Source organism: Anoplopoma fimbria, chromosome 7 (assembly GCF_027596085.1).
Source record: "Anoplopoma fimbria isolate UVic2021 breed Golden Eagle Sablefish chromosome 7, Afim_UVic_2022, whole genome shotgun sequence".
In the NCBI taxonomy this organism is placed as follows: domain Eukaryota; kingdom Metazoa; phylum Chordata; class Actinopteri; order Perciformes; family Anoplopomatidae; genus Anoplopoma; species Anoplopoma fimbria.
Genome location: NC_072455.1, coordinates 19,246,658 through 19,260,918, shown reverse-complemented (window position 1 = coordinate 19,260,918; position 14,261 = coordinate 19,246,658). Strand labels below are relative to the sequence as shown.

The 14,261-nt window shown below is 39.4% G+C and overlaps 1 protein-coding gene across 1 annotated transcript in view; it reads right to left on the bottom strand.

Moving 5' to 3' along the window:
• The window catches only part of LOC129093717 (hepatocyte growth factor activator), a 12,997-nt gene extending 1,654 nt beyond the window's left edge, over window positions 1-11,343 (bottom strand). Inside the window, exons 1-12 of the mRNA XM_054601813.1 lie at window positions 11,293-11,343; window positions 11,127-11,190; window positions 9,685-9,778; window positions 7,777-7,850; window positions 7,543-7,686; window positions 6,091-6,222; window positions 4,663-4,773; window positions 4,125-4,299; window positions 3,356-3,453; window positions 2,059-2,320; window positions 836-975; window positions 271-411 (exon numbers count right to left, since the gene is read on the bottom strand). Of these exons, the coding sequence (XP_054457788.1) occupies window positions 271-411; window positions 836-975; window positions 2,059-2,320; window positions 3,356-3,453; window positions 4,125-4,299; window positions 4,663-4,773; window positions 6,091-6,222; window positions 7,543-7,686; window positions 7,777-7,850; window positions 9,685-9,778; window positions 11,127-11,190; window positions 11,293-11,343 (1,486 nt within the window). The remainder of the gene's footprint in view (window positions 1-270; window positions 412-835; window positions 976-2,058; window positions 2,321-3,355; window positions 3,454-4,124; window positions 4,300-4,662; window positions 4,774-6,090; window positions 6,223-7,542; window positions 7,687-7,776; window positions 7,851-9,684; window positions 9,779-11,126; window positions 11,191-11,292) is intronic.
• Window positions 11,344-14,261: the final 2,918 nt, after the last annotated feature.

Below are 14,261 nucleotides of genomic sequence, written 5' to 3'. Positions count from 1 at the left end.
AAAACCTCAGCGTTCTCAATGGTACCTACAGTCCTGATTACCACATGTAGGTAATTGCTTCTGATTAGTTGTCACCACGGTTGTTCTCTAGCACATTACTTAAGGCTTTCCTAGCCAAGAAGCTAAAGACGAAACCAACACTGGCTCTGCTCTGACAGTTTAAAACAAGGAAGTCATTTATCGGCGTTGCACTAGCAACACCAAACAAACTGTGATGAATGTAGATAGGTTCTATCGTGATGACACTGCCATGATTTCCTCATCACTCACTCTCATACATGTGTCCCCAGCCGCTAATAGTACAGCAGTACTCATCAGGGAACGTGGTGCTTTTGTCTGGGAGACAGATGGGCCTGATGAACGGGGTTCTCCTCACACACCGCCCGTCCTGCTTCGCCAGTTTGATCAGGACTGCCGAACAGAAACACAACGTTATGAAACGACAGACAACGAAAAGAGTAGTTAAATTGATGACACAAGTGGTCGACTTGGAGACTCCGTTGTCCAATGAAAACGCCACACCCAACAGTTAGTGTGTGTGTGTGTGTGTGTGTGTGTGTGTGTGTGTGTGTGTGTGTGTGTGTGTGTGTGTGTGTGTGTGTGTGTGTGTGTGTGTGTGTGTGTGTGTGTGTGTGTGTGTGTTTATATGAGAGAATACGTGTGTTTGTGCGGGGGAGCACAGGGACACAGCTGCTCAATGACGCACAGCTGTGCACACAGACTGGGGTCTTTAGTGCGTTTGTGTGTTTCTGAATGGGGACAGGAGGTCTTCTAGTTTACGTGAGTCACTAGTGTCTAAGTGTGTGTGTGTGTGTGTGTCCATTATAATGCTTACCAATGTCATGTAGTGTTGGATTAAACACTGAGAACTGTTTCGGAAAGACATACTGCTCCACTCCAAATGTCCTGGTGTTGGGACCAGTGACGTTGATATTCTGCTGGCCGAGCACCACTCGAAGCTGAGACCTCAGGGGGCTGAGGGAAGACACACTTCTGTTAGTCGAAAGTATTGCAAAGTATGTACTGATACTCAAATCCTTCTGTCTGTCCCACATCTGAGCCCAGAGCCAAATTACCTCGACAACTACCAGCTAAATTTCCCTAAACTTTGATTCCCAGAGAGTGAATCATGGGATGCCACCTCTTTTTTAATCCCCAACATTGGTGGGCCATAAAATATCAATGATTGCACAAGAAATATCGATATTTACTGAGCAGAGTTCAATTAAATGTATCTAGTACATGAATGCTCCCCAGAGGATAAACCCTCCCCATTTCAGACCTGATTTAATGATATCTTGGCTTTCCCTGAGGACACATATTAACACTTTTAGACCCAAGACTGTAATAATAGCTGAATCTCCAGCAAGTTGTTTAATATGTTCTGCGTGCTTGTACTGTGGTATGTAAAGAACATTGTGGACTCTTGTTCTGCTTTCATTAGTTCAATCAAATCCCAGCTGGTACTAAATCAGTTTAGCAGTAACAGCATATTTTAAAGATGTTCTGTATCCTTTTGTTTAACTTCTATACACTTTCATTCACTTCTATTGACGTCCCATTCAATTATGTAATGATTTACTTAATATCTTTGAACTTGAGCAGTGACAACAGATGCCTGTTTGCTAACATCAAAAGGGAAACGTATGCACTAGCATGTAAACAGCATCTGTGCATGAGACATTTTTAGGTTTTCCTCGAACTGGACGTCTAAATATAGGGCGTTCGTAAAGCTGTGATGCTGAGGAGTCAAAGTCTTTAAATCACAAGCCCTCTGAGTTGTGACCTCTTGTCCAGTTGCAAAGGTCGGAAAACAGTTCAAATAATGCTCCGCTCTGATTTATGAATGTTTTCTGAAAGATTATGTTCCTTAGATTGCTGACTCAAAACTGAGCATTTTCAGTCTTTTATAAAAAAAAGGCTGAAAAGGCCTCCCAAGAGAAAAAGGCCTCCAAGGACACAAAATGTCTTTTTGGTTCCAAAGTTTCAGAGGCACTTGGAGAAAGTGCATCTACAAATATCAGCTTCCACTGCAGCTGAGGCTCGTCCATGACTTACTTGCGGAAGAAGCAGTGAGCTGCAGAGACGATCCAGCAAGAGGAGACCAGGGTGCCGGCGCAGAAGTCTGACTGTCCGATGTAAATGGCTGCCATCCAGGGGTGAGTACCTGGCAGAGCAGAGTTTCCGCCCAATATCCGGCCCCTGGGTATTGATAACCTCTTCTTGTGCTTTTTGCCACACACATGCTTTTTGGTGGGCTTTGAGGGGTTGGGTTTTTTAGTGGTTGGCAGGACAGCAAACGGCATAATCCTTCGTGAAGCTGCATGGAGAAACAAGTTAAAGTGCATTATTATTTCAGACTTAGTGGCAAAATCTTGACTACAAGCTACAATGTTCTAAACAAGAACTACGACTACAACAAACTACTACAAACCGACCTAACAGCTACCAGACTAACTAGAATACCTCTTCTGAATATTTTCGTTTTTGACTCTGGCTCATTCTCCCCTGCAAGAAGCAAAAAAAAAGCTGTTCTATAAGGTGATCATGTTAGGGTGACAGAGCAACCTCACGCTTCAAATCATGTGTTGAGGAGGACACAGTAGAAAAGCTTGTGGATTCTGTGCATACCGCTGGCATCATGACAGACGGTCAACTGCGCCAAAACCCACTCAGCACATAAACATTTGGCTGCACCTGACATAACATGTTGTTTCAGGGTGAGTCATGCCTTATTCCTCTTTTATCATCAAGCCCACGTTATTAAAAAAAAAGCTCTGCCAAAAACAGTCGACTTGGCTGAGTTCAGCTTTTCTATGCAGCGTGACTACACACATTTGCTGTATTCTCCAATGTTCTGTCTTTATCACAATTATTTTCACATTAAAAGTCGAGGCCTTTAATGAGGCGTTCAACTGTTTGGAATTTGTCCCTGAATGTGTCATATAACTAAGGCTGCGAGAATGAAGATATCGAATGATGCAGCCAATGGCCTTGGTGAATAGTCTTAGCTTTTTATTCCTTATAATGATAGCGTCATTATGTTCAAATAGGGGTCTATAATAATGACAGCTGAGTGAATCATCCTTGATAAGGTACATGGATTAAAAAAAGTGTTTAAGCTTTGACTTACCTAAACAATAAGGCCAAAAATAACCAAGGCCAATATTAATGGAGAGAACAGAGTTACAGCAAGAATCGTCTTTCAGTGGAAGCCAATGATGAAAGCTAAATCAGGCTGTGATGTCTGGCCAAGCTAAAAGATATATCATGCTTTACCAATATGGAAGAGCATCAAAGTATATCAATACACCAGTTCAGTGATTAAACTAACTACATAACCCCGTTTACTCACACACAGACATCACACAGGAGGGGACGTTGCAGTACTCCCAGGAGATGGCGCCGTCATTTAGCGTGTAGCACCACGGCATCTTGTCCTTATCTGGGTTTCTGCACACACAGAAACACAGCGGACAGAGTGTGTGTAGGGCGTTGCTCCATTGTGTTATAACACAGCTTATTGGCTTACAAGTTCTCCATCACTTTTGAAAGTGGAGGCTGAAAATAAATTAAGTTTTCAGTTTTAAAAATAAGCTATCAAGTTTCACCGAGCTGCAATATGAAACTTTTCAGGCAACGAAACTTGTGTGTTTGTGCCTAAATCCCAAATGTTTGCTGGGAACAGGCTTTTTCTTTGATGTTTGGGACATTTTGGAGCGCATGCCATTTGCTGCTTGCATGCCATATGGCTGCTGGGTAGTCATAGTAACAACGACTGAGGAAAGCTGTGAGAAATGCAAGAGGAGCGAATGGGGAGTAGATTAGTTTTATTTTTTTATACACAGGCTGGATTCGCCATGTGCTTCTTTAATGCTCATGGTGGTTTTAAGGTCGCCTCTCTGAGAAGACTTCTTCTAACGGATCATCAACATAAGCAAAGTGTTCGCGCATGAACCTCACAGATAAGGGCTGGGACTAGCAGGCAGAGTAAAAAGTTGAATATCGCAGCGCAAAAGAAATCTGGCCTTTCGGATAAGCGCTTTCCTTCTGTAGCAACTACAATATTAACAAAAAAGCCTTCATCTGTCCGGTTGCTAGCTACAGGATGTCTCAACACACACCTGCAGTAGGCATGCTCCCCCAGGCCCCTGAGGAGGGAGGCGCCCACCGTGCCCACATGGAACTCGTCATACAGCAGGTCTGAGTTCCAGGCCACACACCTGGCGCCGGACACCGGGGTGCCCACCACCCCTCTGTAATATGTGCCCTTGTTGTTATAGCACTCTGCCTCGGGCTCTGCACACACACACACACACACACAAAACCACACGCGGGAACAGACAAAACAAAAATGTCTCAAAGATGTCTCGATACCGCAGAATGAACACAGATATGTAAACGATACGATGCAATAAGATTTCCAGCTGAGTGATGACAAATATCTTGCTTCCGCACTAAAATCAGTCGGAGCAGATCCTAAAAAAGAAACCCTCTGTATGCTTGTATGCTTTAACAGTTACAACAACTGAGTGCAGGTTAAGCAACTTGCTCAGGTCTTCTCCTGCCGTCATTAATCAAACCATTGTCACGCACACACATGCATGAACACGCAGACATGGCACTCGTAATGAATATGATCACAGTCCGGCTTTTACTCACCGAAGTTACAGTACGGACCGCTGTAGGCCCATCTGCAGTTACACACTTCTTTGCCGGTGGCTGTGATCAGTCGACACGTTCCGTCATTCTGACAAGGGTTTGAGCGGCACACTGGACACACAGAGGAATAACCAGGTCACATCTTAATACCATACATACTGTATATTTCCACAATAAGCTATATATCAAAATATGTCTGGTTTACAAAATTGTTTAAACCTAAAATAAAAGCAGAAACGAGCCGAGGACACAACATTCACACGTCATGTATTACAAACTTGTCAGCTAAAGTTATTTACACATCCAGCAGTTACAAAGCCACATTTACATTCATTTGAATGTCATTTTGGCCACCTGGTGAATGTCTAATATTCACTCTAATGAAGAGGGAAATATCTGGCTCTTAACTTGCACCGTTTGCCAACATTTTTGTCAAAGTTATATCTTCAGCATGCTGTACTGCCCTCAACTGGCAAGAAAATCAATTAGGCTTAACAATATAAATCTCACCACTGAAACAGACCTTTTAATTGTTTTACCAATTGCACAAACAGTTCAGTGCAAACTGGTCCTGTGCTCTTAATATACAAAAAGCATATCTGACCCTGAGTTTGCTATTAAGATCTAATGCCACATCTGTGGTATTTTGGGGAGAATAGTGACGCTACTTCTGCATTGGGATCATAAAAAGAGCTCAAACACAAATGTTTTAGGAGTTGAATTTGTTATAAATAAGACAAAAGATAAAAATCAAGCTCAATGAAAAGTCAAATTTCATGTAAAGGCATTCAGGCGCATTTAGCTTTAAGGGCGGATTTTTTTTTTCCACCCAGGAGAATAAGATAAGCCCCTACCATCACGACAAAAAACGGTTTCGGCTCAGCGAAGATGAAACCATCTCACTGCCCTTCTCTTTTATGCCAGAGAATCTGTTAAATGCCCATGAGCAACCCCCCTACGATGAGATGAAAGCACCTTACAGACCCATGGGGTGTGTCCTAAAACACCATTCCTGAGTCAAAGTGAGTCATATAATCTGTCTTTTCTTCCATGGCAATGTTAGCCGTGTAACTATGGAGCTGTGATCAAAGAGAAAAAGCACGTCTCTGGGTAGGGAGGAGACCCGACACTTCATTCATTTGAGGCTTGATAAGTATGGAAAAAAGACATTGTTCCTTATATATCGCTAATCTACATCTATAGTCAGTATTTTACATGATTTAAAGCTAATTCTTATAAACCACCTGCGGGGTAAAGAAAGTTCACTTAACTGACAATCAGCTCAACAGTTTGTGGAAGTGCGTAGTGTTTAAGTTGTTGTAAATACATCCCCTCATTGGGTTTCACTCTCATCACCTCAACAAAAGCAGACCACAGAGAAAAAACAAGTGATACAATTGAAGCAGAACAACTGAAAGCACATCTTACTTGTGTAGCGAACCCTTTCACACTTGATTTCCCCTGCCACACATGTGCACTGTTCCACATTACGGAGGTGAATTCGTCCCCAAGACTCTCCGATGTCATAATAGTGCAGGTGTACGGTTTCATAGCACTTCTCTGAAAAAGTCGACACAACACATAAAAGGCATTAGGGTTGAAATGTGAGAGGAGATTGAAGAGCTCAATGGAGTGTGCAGAGCAAAGTTTGATGGCTGAGCTGTGCAAGATTCCTCCTAATCCTAGTTGTGACATGTTTTGGGTAACTTTTTTGTTTTGTTTTTGTTTGAATGTGAGCAATCTGAATGACTTTGAATGTAGAGCGAAACGTCTTTGAAAAATGACTCAAAACAGACTTCTCTGAAACGAACGAGGGCGTTAAGAGAGGGCAAGAGCAGAGCGTGAAATTTCATTCTGTATCTTGGAAATCATATTTGGCAAAAAAAGACTTAATTTAAAATATTCCCCATATAATTTAATTATATTGCAAAGCAGGTTACATTTAAGACTCTTTAAATGAATGTTTTTTTCTTTTTCTTTGTTTGACATAATCTCACTCAAGGTCTAAATTAAACTGAACTTTCATCGTCACATACATTAAATTAGACCTCGACATTTTAGCCATCCTAAGCAGTGGGCTGCTTGTTCTTTTAACTCAATTTAACCAACCAAACTCCATTCGCTGATGAAGACCACGAGATGTGTTTGAGAGCTCTGGCAAAAATACAGTAATTAAACCCTGATTGAAGGGAAAATCTGCCACTTTTCATGTGGATGTCCAATCAGTGTTGATGATACATTCCAAAGTGCTTGTAACATTGACCAAGAAAGCTGATTTCCCCTGTGTACCCGGGGACGGAGACATGAAATTCAAGAAAACTGTAGTTCTTCATACCATAAACTACGTCACTGTCGCATCAAATGACTGCGCTGGAAGCAGCAAAAACTTTAAAGTCAATATAGCACACAATGTATTGCTTCAATCGACGACATGTAGCATCAATGCTGATTGGACATCCATGTAAAATTCTGGCAAATTTTTCTCTTTAAGATTATTTTGGCAAAGTGCTTTTTTCCAGAGTTCATGAATTAACAGAGGCTCCTTTTTCATCATGTCTAAATTGATGTGAAATTGTATGCCTGTTAGCATAGCAAGTTTCCTTCAAACTGAAGGAAAAGCTGGTGATAGAGTTTGTAAGTTTTCAAGGAACTATTGACTGTCAGAGAATTCACTTTCCTTCTGCAGCTGTCGAGTGATTGGCAGCCAAATGTGCACAACGACTTTGAAAACACTAAACTCAATGCACAATGAAATAATGATGGCAGAGAGAATCTGACAAAAGCAAATGAAAAAAAAAAAAAAAAAAAGTAAAAAAAAAATGACAAAAATATTAACTTGTCATTCATAAAATAATAATATTAACCACCAAGTGCACCTACTCTGCTCACAGACGCTTCCAGTGACGTTTTCAGGACAGGAGCACTCAAACAAACGTCTGTGTGGGATCGGCGTGCAGACGCCTCCATTCTGACAAGGATTCACCTGACATGGATCTGTGGGTGGGAGTGACGTGGGGTCAATAACTGAAACACATCAACAAAGAAAATACACAGTTACAGGAGGAACAATATAGTATTATGATTGATTAAAAGCAACGTGATCGGTAAACTAACCGCCTAGCTGAGTTTTCTCTGGTGCACAGTAGCCCCACTGCCGGTCACGATCAAAATTATGAGTGAGGGAGCACCTAGAACAGAAGAGACATATAACAGAATTTCATTTCACTTAAGTTAACCTTATCATAAACTGTTAAGAGATATCGCCGTGTCCTTATCTCTCAATTTAACACCTCAGGATGTGTGAGGCCATCGTGAGGAATATGCTTTAGTGATTTCACTAAATTATTAGCCATTATTGATGGCTTTCTCAGTCGGTCAGTTTGCCACTTGGACTGATTGCCATTGACTTTGTAAAGACATTTATGGTTCCCGGAAAAATAAATCTCAATGACTTTGTCTAATCCCCTGACTCTTCTTCTAGCACAACGCGCATGTTGACATTAAGTGAACTGTCTGAACAGCTATTGGATTGGTTGCCACAAATTATTTTTAGACATCATGGCCTCCCCCATCTTTTAGGATGACTCATTACTGTGACAGTGACCTCCAAGCAAGTTTAAATTACATTTTTCCCAACACTTTTTAATATTACATGTCATAACATCACCATATCAACATTGCCAATATGAACATGTTAGCTTGCTGATATTAGTATCTAGCTCTAGCAGAGCCTCACAGAGCCGTTAACAGGCTGTCGACTCTTAGTCTTGTTTTAAGATTTTTGCAGCAAAAACAGATGTCACTGTCTGGTTATTTTACCCATTGACAGTTAAATAATAGATTTTTCTGAGAATGTACAATGCTTATATATTGTGACATAAGACTACTTATACTACGAAAGAGGATTTTTATCCACTCCTAAATCACATATTTCAAACCAACAAGTACTAACAAGATGCACTAGCTCTCTGTGACGGAAATGCTGCACTATTGTAGCCAGTTTTATTCTGAGAAAAAAAGGGAAGATATGTCTAAACCACAACCAACCAACTCTGTCAATCATCCACTACTTTAATCAAAGCGACATCAGCATACTTCTTGACTGCTCACTGCATCTGCACTACATAATGACAAAGCTTATGTTGACGCTGAGCTCATGAGCACATCACGGAAACACGCACGGTGATATTGTGTTAACTCTATGTGTAGGTGGACCAGCCGTGTTGGGCCATATATAATTGCATTCATGTTGCTCCAACTTGCTGCTGGCACCCACCCGTCTTGTCTCAATTCCAAGGAACGATGACTGGAAAACCCTCCAGCGAGTTTCTCCGACATAAAATAATCAAATAAAAGGAGGATTTTGATGGTGCAACTAAAAATGCACCATGATGGTTTAACTGTGACAGCTGTTTATCTAACCTTAGGATAAACTGTATGAAGTAGCAAACGTGTTCAAAACTACATCCATAACCACAGTTTAAGATGGATTTTCTACATTCTATCTTATGCCACCTTTTAAAATCTTCTGGTTATAATACCATCAGAGTATGATATTCTAGTTGGGGCACACAAATCATTATTAGGCCCACCAACAATTCAGCAATGAGCAATTTATTGAAGCAAATGAGCTCCTTACCTAATTAATTATAACATCAGCATAAATCCCTCAATACTGCGGGCTGTAATTGGATTGGACTACACAACCCACTAACACACAGCATCAATGTGCCTTGAGCAAATCACTGCCATTACTGTATTGCATTACGGAAAATAACAGTGTTTTTGTTCATTTTGATGTCTGCGGTCTGTGTGAGAGAGACATAGGCAAGGTGTGTAGTTTATGAGTGGGTGTCTCTAAATAAAACCAAATATGGCGACGCAGCACCTCCACCTTTTGCGTATTGAGATGTCTCTTTGTCAAAGGCATGTGTGTGGTAACTCTGAGTGATTACACGCACATTAGTGATTGTTTGTGTAACCAAACAGCAGAGCCAGATGGGATGGCTAATAGGGACTCACCATTGTTTTGAGGATCGGCTGGTGAGGCAGTGATGATGAATCCTTCCCCCCTGACGAAATGGGAATTTACATTCTTTGTCCTCTGTAGTAAGAACTGGCAGCAGTGCAATAAAAAAAAAACAGCCTGTTAGTGATTTCCAATTAACACAGATGGGCAACGCACAAAAGGGGGGGGGCTAATCAAAAACTGTCTGAAACACATTTGTGCCATTTCCCCCTGCACCTCACACACAAAGACTTCTATGAATTAGTGCATAGCTCTGATCTGAGCACAGTAAATACCTGATCCTCTGCTTAGAGAGCTAAATCATCAGAATCAGAAAAGGCTTATTGCAAGTGTGTTTGCAAATACGAGGATATTTCACAAAGTACAGTAGTATTAACACATAATGAAATCTGAAAAAATAAAAACGAGGATATTTGAAATTTAATCTGAAATAAAAACATGAAATTTCACAATAGAACGTGAAAAAACTAACAAATACGAGGATATTTCACAAAGTACAGTAGTATTAACACATAATCTGAAATAAAAACATGAAATTTCACAACAGAACGTGAAAAAACTAACAAATACGAAAGGATATTTCACAAAGTACAGTAGTATTAACACATAATCTGAAATAAAAACATGAAATTTCACAATAGAACGTGAAAAAACTAACAAATACGAGGATATTTCACAAAGTACAGTAGTATTAACACATAATCTGAAATAAAAACATGAAATTTCACAATAGAACGTGAAAAAACTAACAAATACGAGGATATTTCACAAAGTACAGTAGTACAGTTATTGCACTCGTATTAGTTGTTGCACTTACTGTATTCGTATCAGTTCGCTGCACTTATTGAATTTGTATTTGTTTACTGCACTTATCCTATTCGTAGTAGTTTGTAGCACTTACTATATTCGGATTAGTCTGTTGCAATTATTGTTTTCGTAGTAATTTGCCTCTGCACTATACTTTTGCTCTGGTTTATGCTTTAAGATGCTTGTTTAAGAAAGGAGATGCACTTATGACTTCTGGTGACTAGTAGTTCTCTTGAATACCTATGTTGAATACACTTCCTGTAAGTCGCTTTGGATAAAAGCGTCTGCTAAATGACTGTAATGTAATGTAATGTAATGTAATGTAGTATTAACACATAATCTGAAATAAAAACATGAAATTTCGCAACAGAACGTGAAAAAATGCAAAAAAACAAATACAGGTTGCTATTAAAAAGCTGTGTTGTTAAAAATGTACAATCAAGTCATGCTGTTATAAGACAGACCTGTTAAAAGCACTAGTTCCCACATGTTTCAGCTTTAAGTTGCACCACTTACTTTCTCTGTTACTTCAGCTGGAAGTACATCACATCCACCACCAGGTCAGTGTGCACCCCCTCCCTCTCTCTTCTCTCCTCTTAATCAAACATATGACTGAGGTCAAACTTACCTTTCCTGCTCTCCGTGTACGGCTCTTTGGAGATGACTCTTCCATACGAAGGGACGAATATGAGCTGCAATCAGGGGAGAGATAAGTTATTGCACTTTCAGCGCAATCAGAATGGATGGAGAGAGAACAAAAAGACGCACAAGGAGGAGGAGGAAGGAAAACTTACCGTGCGTACACTGGAAACACAAGGGAGGAAAAGTAATATAAAGTATGCCATCGGGGAAGTTTGCATCTGTGTGGATCCCGGAGGAGCTTGTTTCCAGCAGTGGAGAGAGGGTCTGTGTGCCTGTCACGTTTTATCAGTCAGTTTCCGAGTCCTCAGCCTGGTTTTGGTCATAGGAAACGTGGGAAACCCTGCATGTATTATCCTGTCCCTCACACTCAGGCTGCGTTGCGTCATTAGGCTTGTCTCTCTGTGAGGCATCCTATATCTGGTGTTCCCTCTGCACCTTCTCTGCCGACGCCCACCATCTGTCACTGTGCTGTTAAGTCATCCAGAGGCGGGTGATGGGGATTTTTTTTTTATATATTTGTTTATTTGTGATTTCTGGTTGTTGTTTTTAATAAACTGGGTTTTGTTAATAGATACAGTACCAGTCAAAAGTTTGGACACACCTTCTCATTCAATGGTTTTTCTTTCTTTCTTTGTTTTTCTACATTGTAGATTAATGTTGAAGACATCCAAACTATGAAGGAACACATATGGAATGATGTGGAATTCAACAAACCAGAATATGTTTTATATTTTAGATTCTTCAAAGTAGTTGAATGAGAAGGTGTGTCCAAACTTTTGACTGGTACTGTATGTATATATATATGTATATATGTATATATGTATGTATATATGTATGTATGTATGTATGTATGTATGTTTATATGTATATATATGTATGTATGTATATATAGGTATATGTATGTATGTATATATATATATATATGTACAGTACCAGTCAAAAGTTTGGACACACCTTCTCATTCAATGGTTTTTCTTTTTTTCTTTGTTTTTCTACATTGTAGATTAATATTGAAGACATCCAAACTATGAAGGAACACATATGGAATATGTGGTAAACAAACAAATGCTCAACAAACCAGAATATGTTTTATATTTTAGATTCTTCAAAGTAGTTGAATGAGAAGGTGTGTCCAAACTTTTGACTGGTACTGTATATATATAAAATAAAAATATATATAAAATAAAAATATGTATGTATGTATGTATGTATGTATGTATATATGTATGTATGTATGTATGTATGTATGTATGTATGTATGTATGTATATATGTATGTATGGTATATATATATGTATGTATGTATATATATATATGTATGTATATATATATATATATATATATATATATATATATATATATATATGTACAGTACCAGTCAAAAGTTTGGACCCACCTTCTCATTCAATGGTTTTTCTTTCTTTTTTTTTTTTTCTTTTTTTCTACATTGTAGATTAATATTGAAGACATCCAAACTATGAAGGAACACATATGGAATTATGTGGTAAACAAACAAATGCTCAACAAACCAGAATATGTTTTATATTTTAGATTCTTCAAAGTAGTTGAATGAGAAGGTGTGTCCAAACTTTTGACTGGTACTGTATGTTAGTTTATTTAATCACTGCTTCGGGGTCATTCACGTTATTTTGATGCCAGGGTCGCTTTATAAAACCTTTTATATTTTGATGTTTGTGATTTCTGGTTGTTGTTTTTAATAAACTGGTTTTGTTATTAGATATGTTAGTTTATTTATTCACTGCTTACATTTGAAAGGTCTTGACAGTTAACTCACATAAGCAGTGACTCTAATGTTCAGTTAATGTCAGCTAATGGCGCCAATGCAAATCAAGCCATTCAGGATTGAACGTTAGCGTACTGAGCTAGTTAGCGTACATACAACGCTAGTTATGTAGTAGACGTAACGTTAACTAAGACACTAACGTTTGCTCCAAACTGAAACGCTAACGTTACCCCGTAGACTCTATATAAGAAGCTTAAACCACATTTTGTCAGGGATTTTATTTTATCTAAACTTGAAACGAAATGCCAATTAAGTCCGATTCTCATGATAACTAAATTAATTCCAGAGGGAGCAAAGTTTCTTGCCATTTTTCAATAAACCTATAGGTAGCATGCTTAGCAGTTAGCTTAACGCACGATAAACTCACGCACGTTAACGGCTAGCTTAAACTTGGTTGGTTAACGTTAGTCAGCTAGCGTTAGCTAACAAAACGTTACCCTGCAATTGACTGTTGATAACAACCGTAAAGACCTCTCAGAGGATATGGCCCAGGACGAACTAACTCATGTCACAGAAAGAGATGTAACTTGGAATTTCTTAAAAGTCCTCAAACAGGTTGAAGTGGCTCTCGCCCGAATTAAGTCCCATTACACATGCTGCCAAAGCGGCTTTGGGAACTGGCAGAGGGTGGAAGCAGTCCAGACATGAAACCATCAACAGGTGGCTCATTGGGCTTTATCTCAAGATTTTGGGTAAGATAAAAAAACACAGTTTGGGGGTATATATCAAAGAGTTTGAAGGAAAAGGCTACTGTTCTAATGAAGAGTTTAATAATGACAGTGCCTTTGAAAAAGGGAAGTATGAAAGTGAAGAGCCCAACCCTCTTTCATGCCCCATGTGTTGTCAGCATTCCAGCAGTAACATGCTGTGTCAAGACAACCTCCCCAGTCCCATAGTCTAACCTCTAATTTTCACCATCTGTAATAATCTCTCCAGATGCTGTGCTAAAAATACAAAGAGAAGACTGGACGACCAAACAGCACTTCCACATTGGCTAAAAAAAATCTGCAGGTGAAGGTGTCTTTCCAAAGGTGAAATGGTTCAACTAAGACAACCGTTGGCTTTCTGTTAATTATTGACAATTCTGACTAACTTAGCAAACACATTTAGCTGGTTAAATATGACAAGAAGGAGAAATCCAACTGTGAATGTCTAACGTAAGACGTCAGGTGATAAACTACAACAGGAATATTTCAGGTATTTTCACATGGGGGGGGGTAGAGGTTAGGATGGGATGGTGAGGATTTCACTACTGTTAGAAATACCAGAGTTAATCATATACATGTACAAAAGAGAAGAGCGTCAGTTTTGTTGGAAT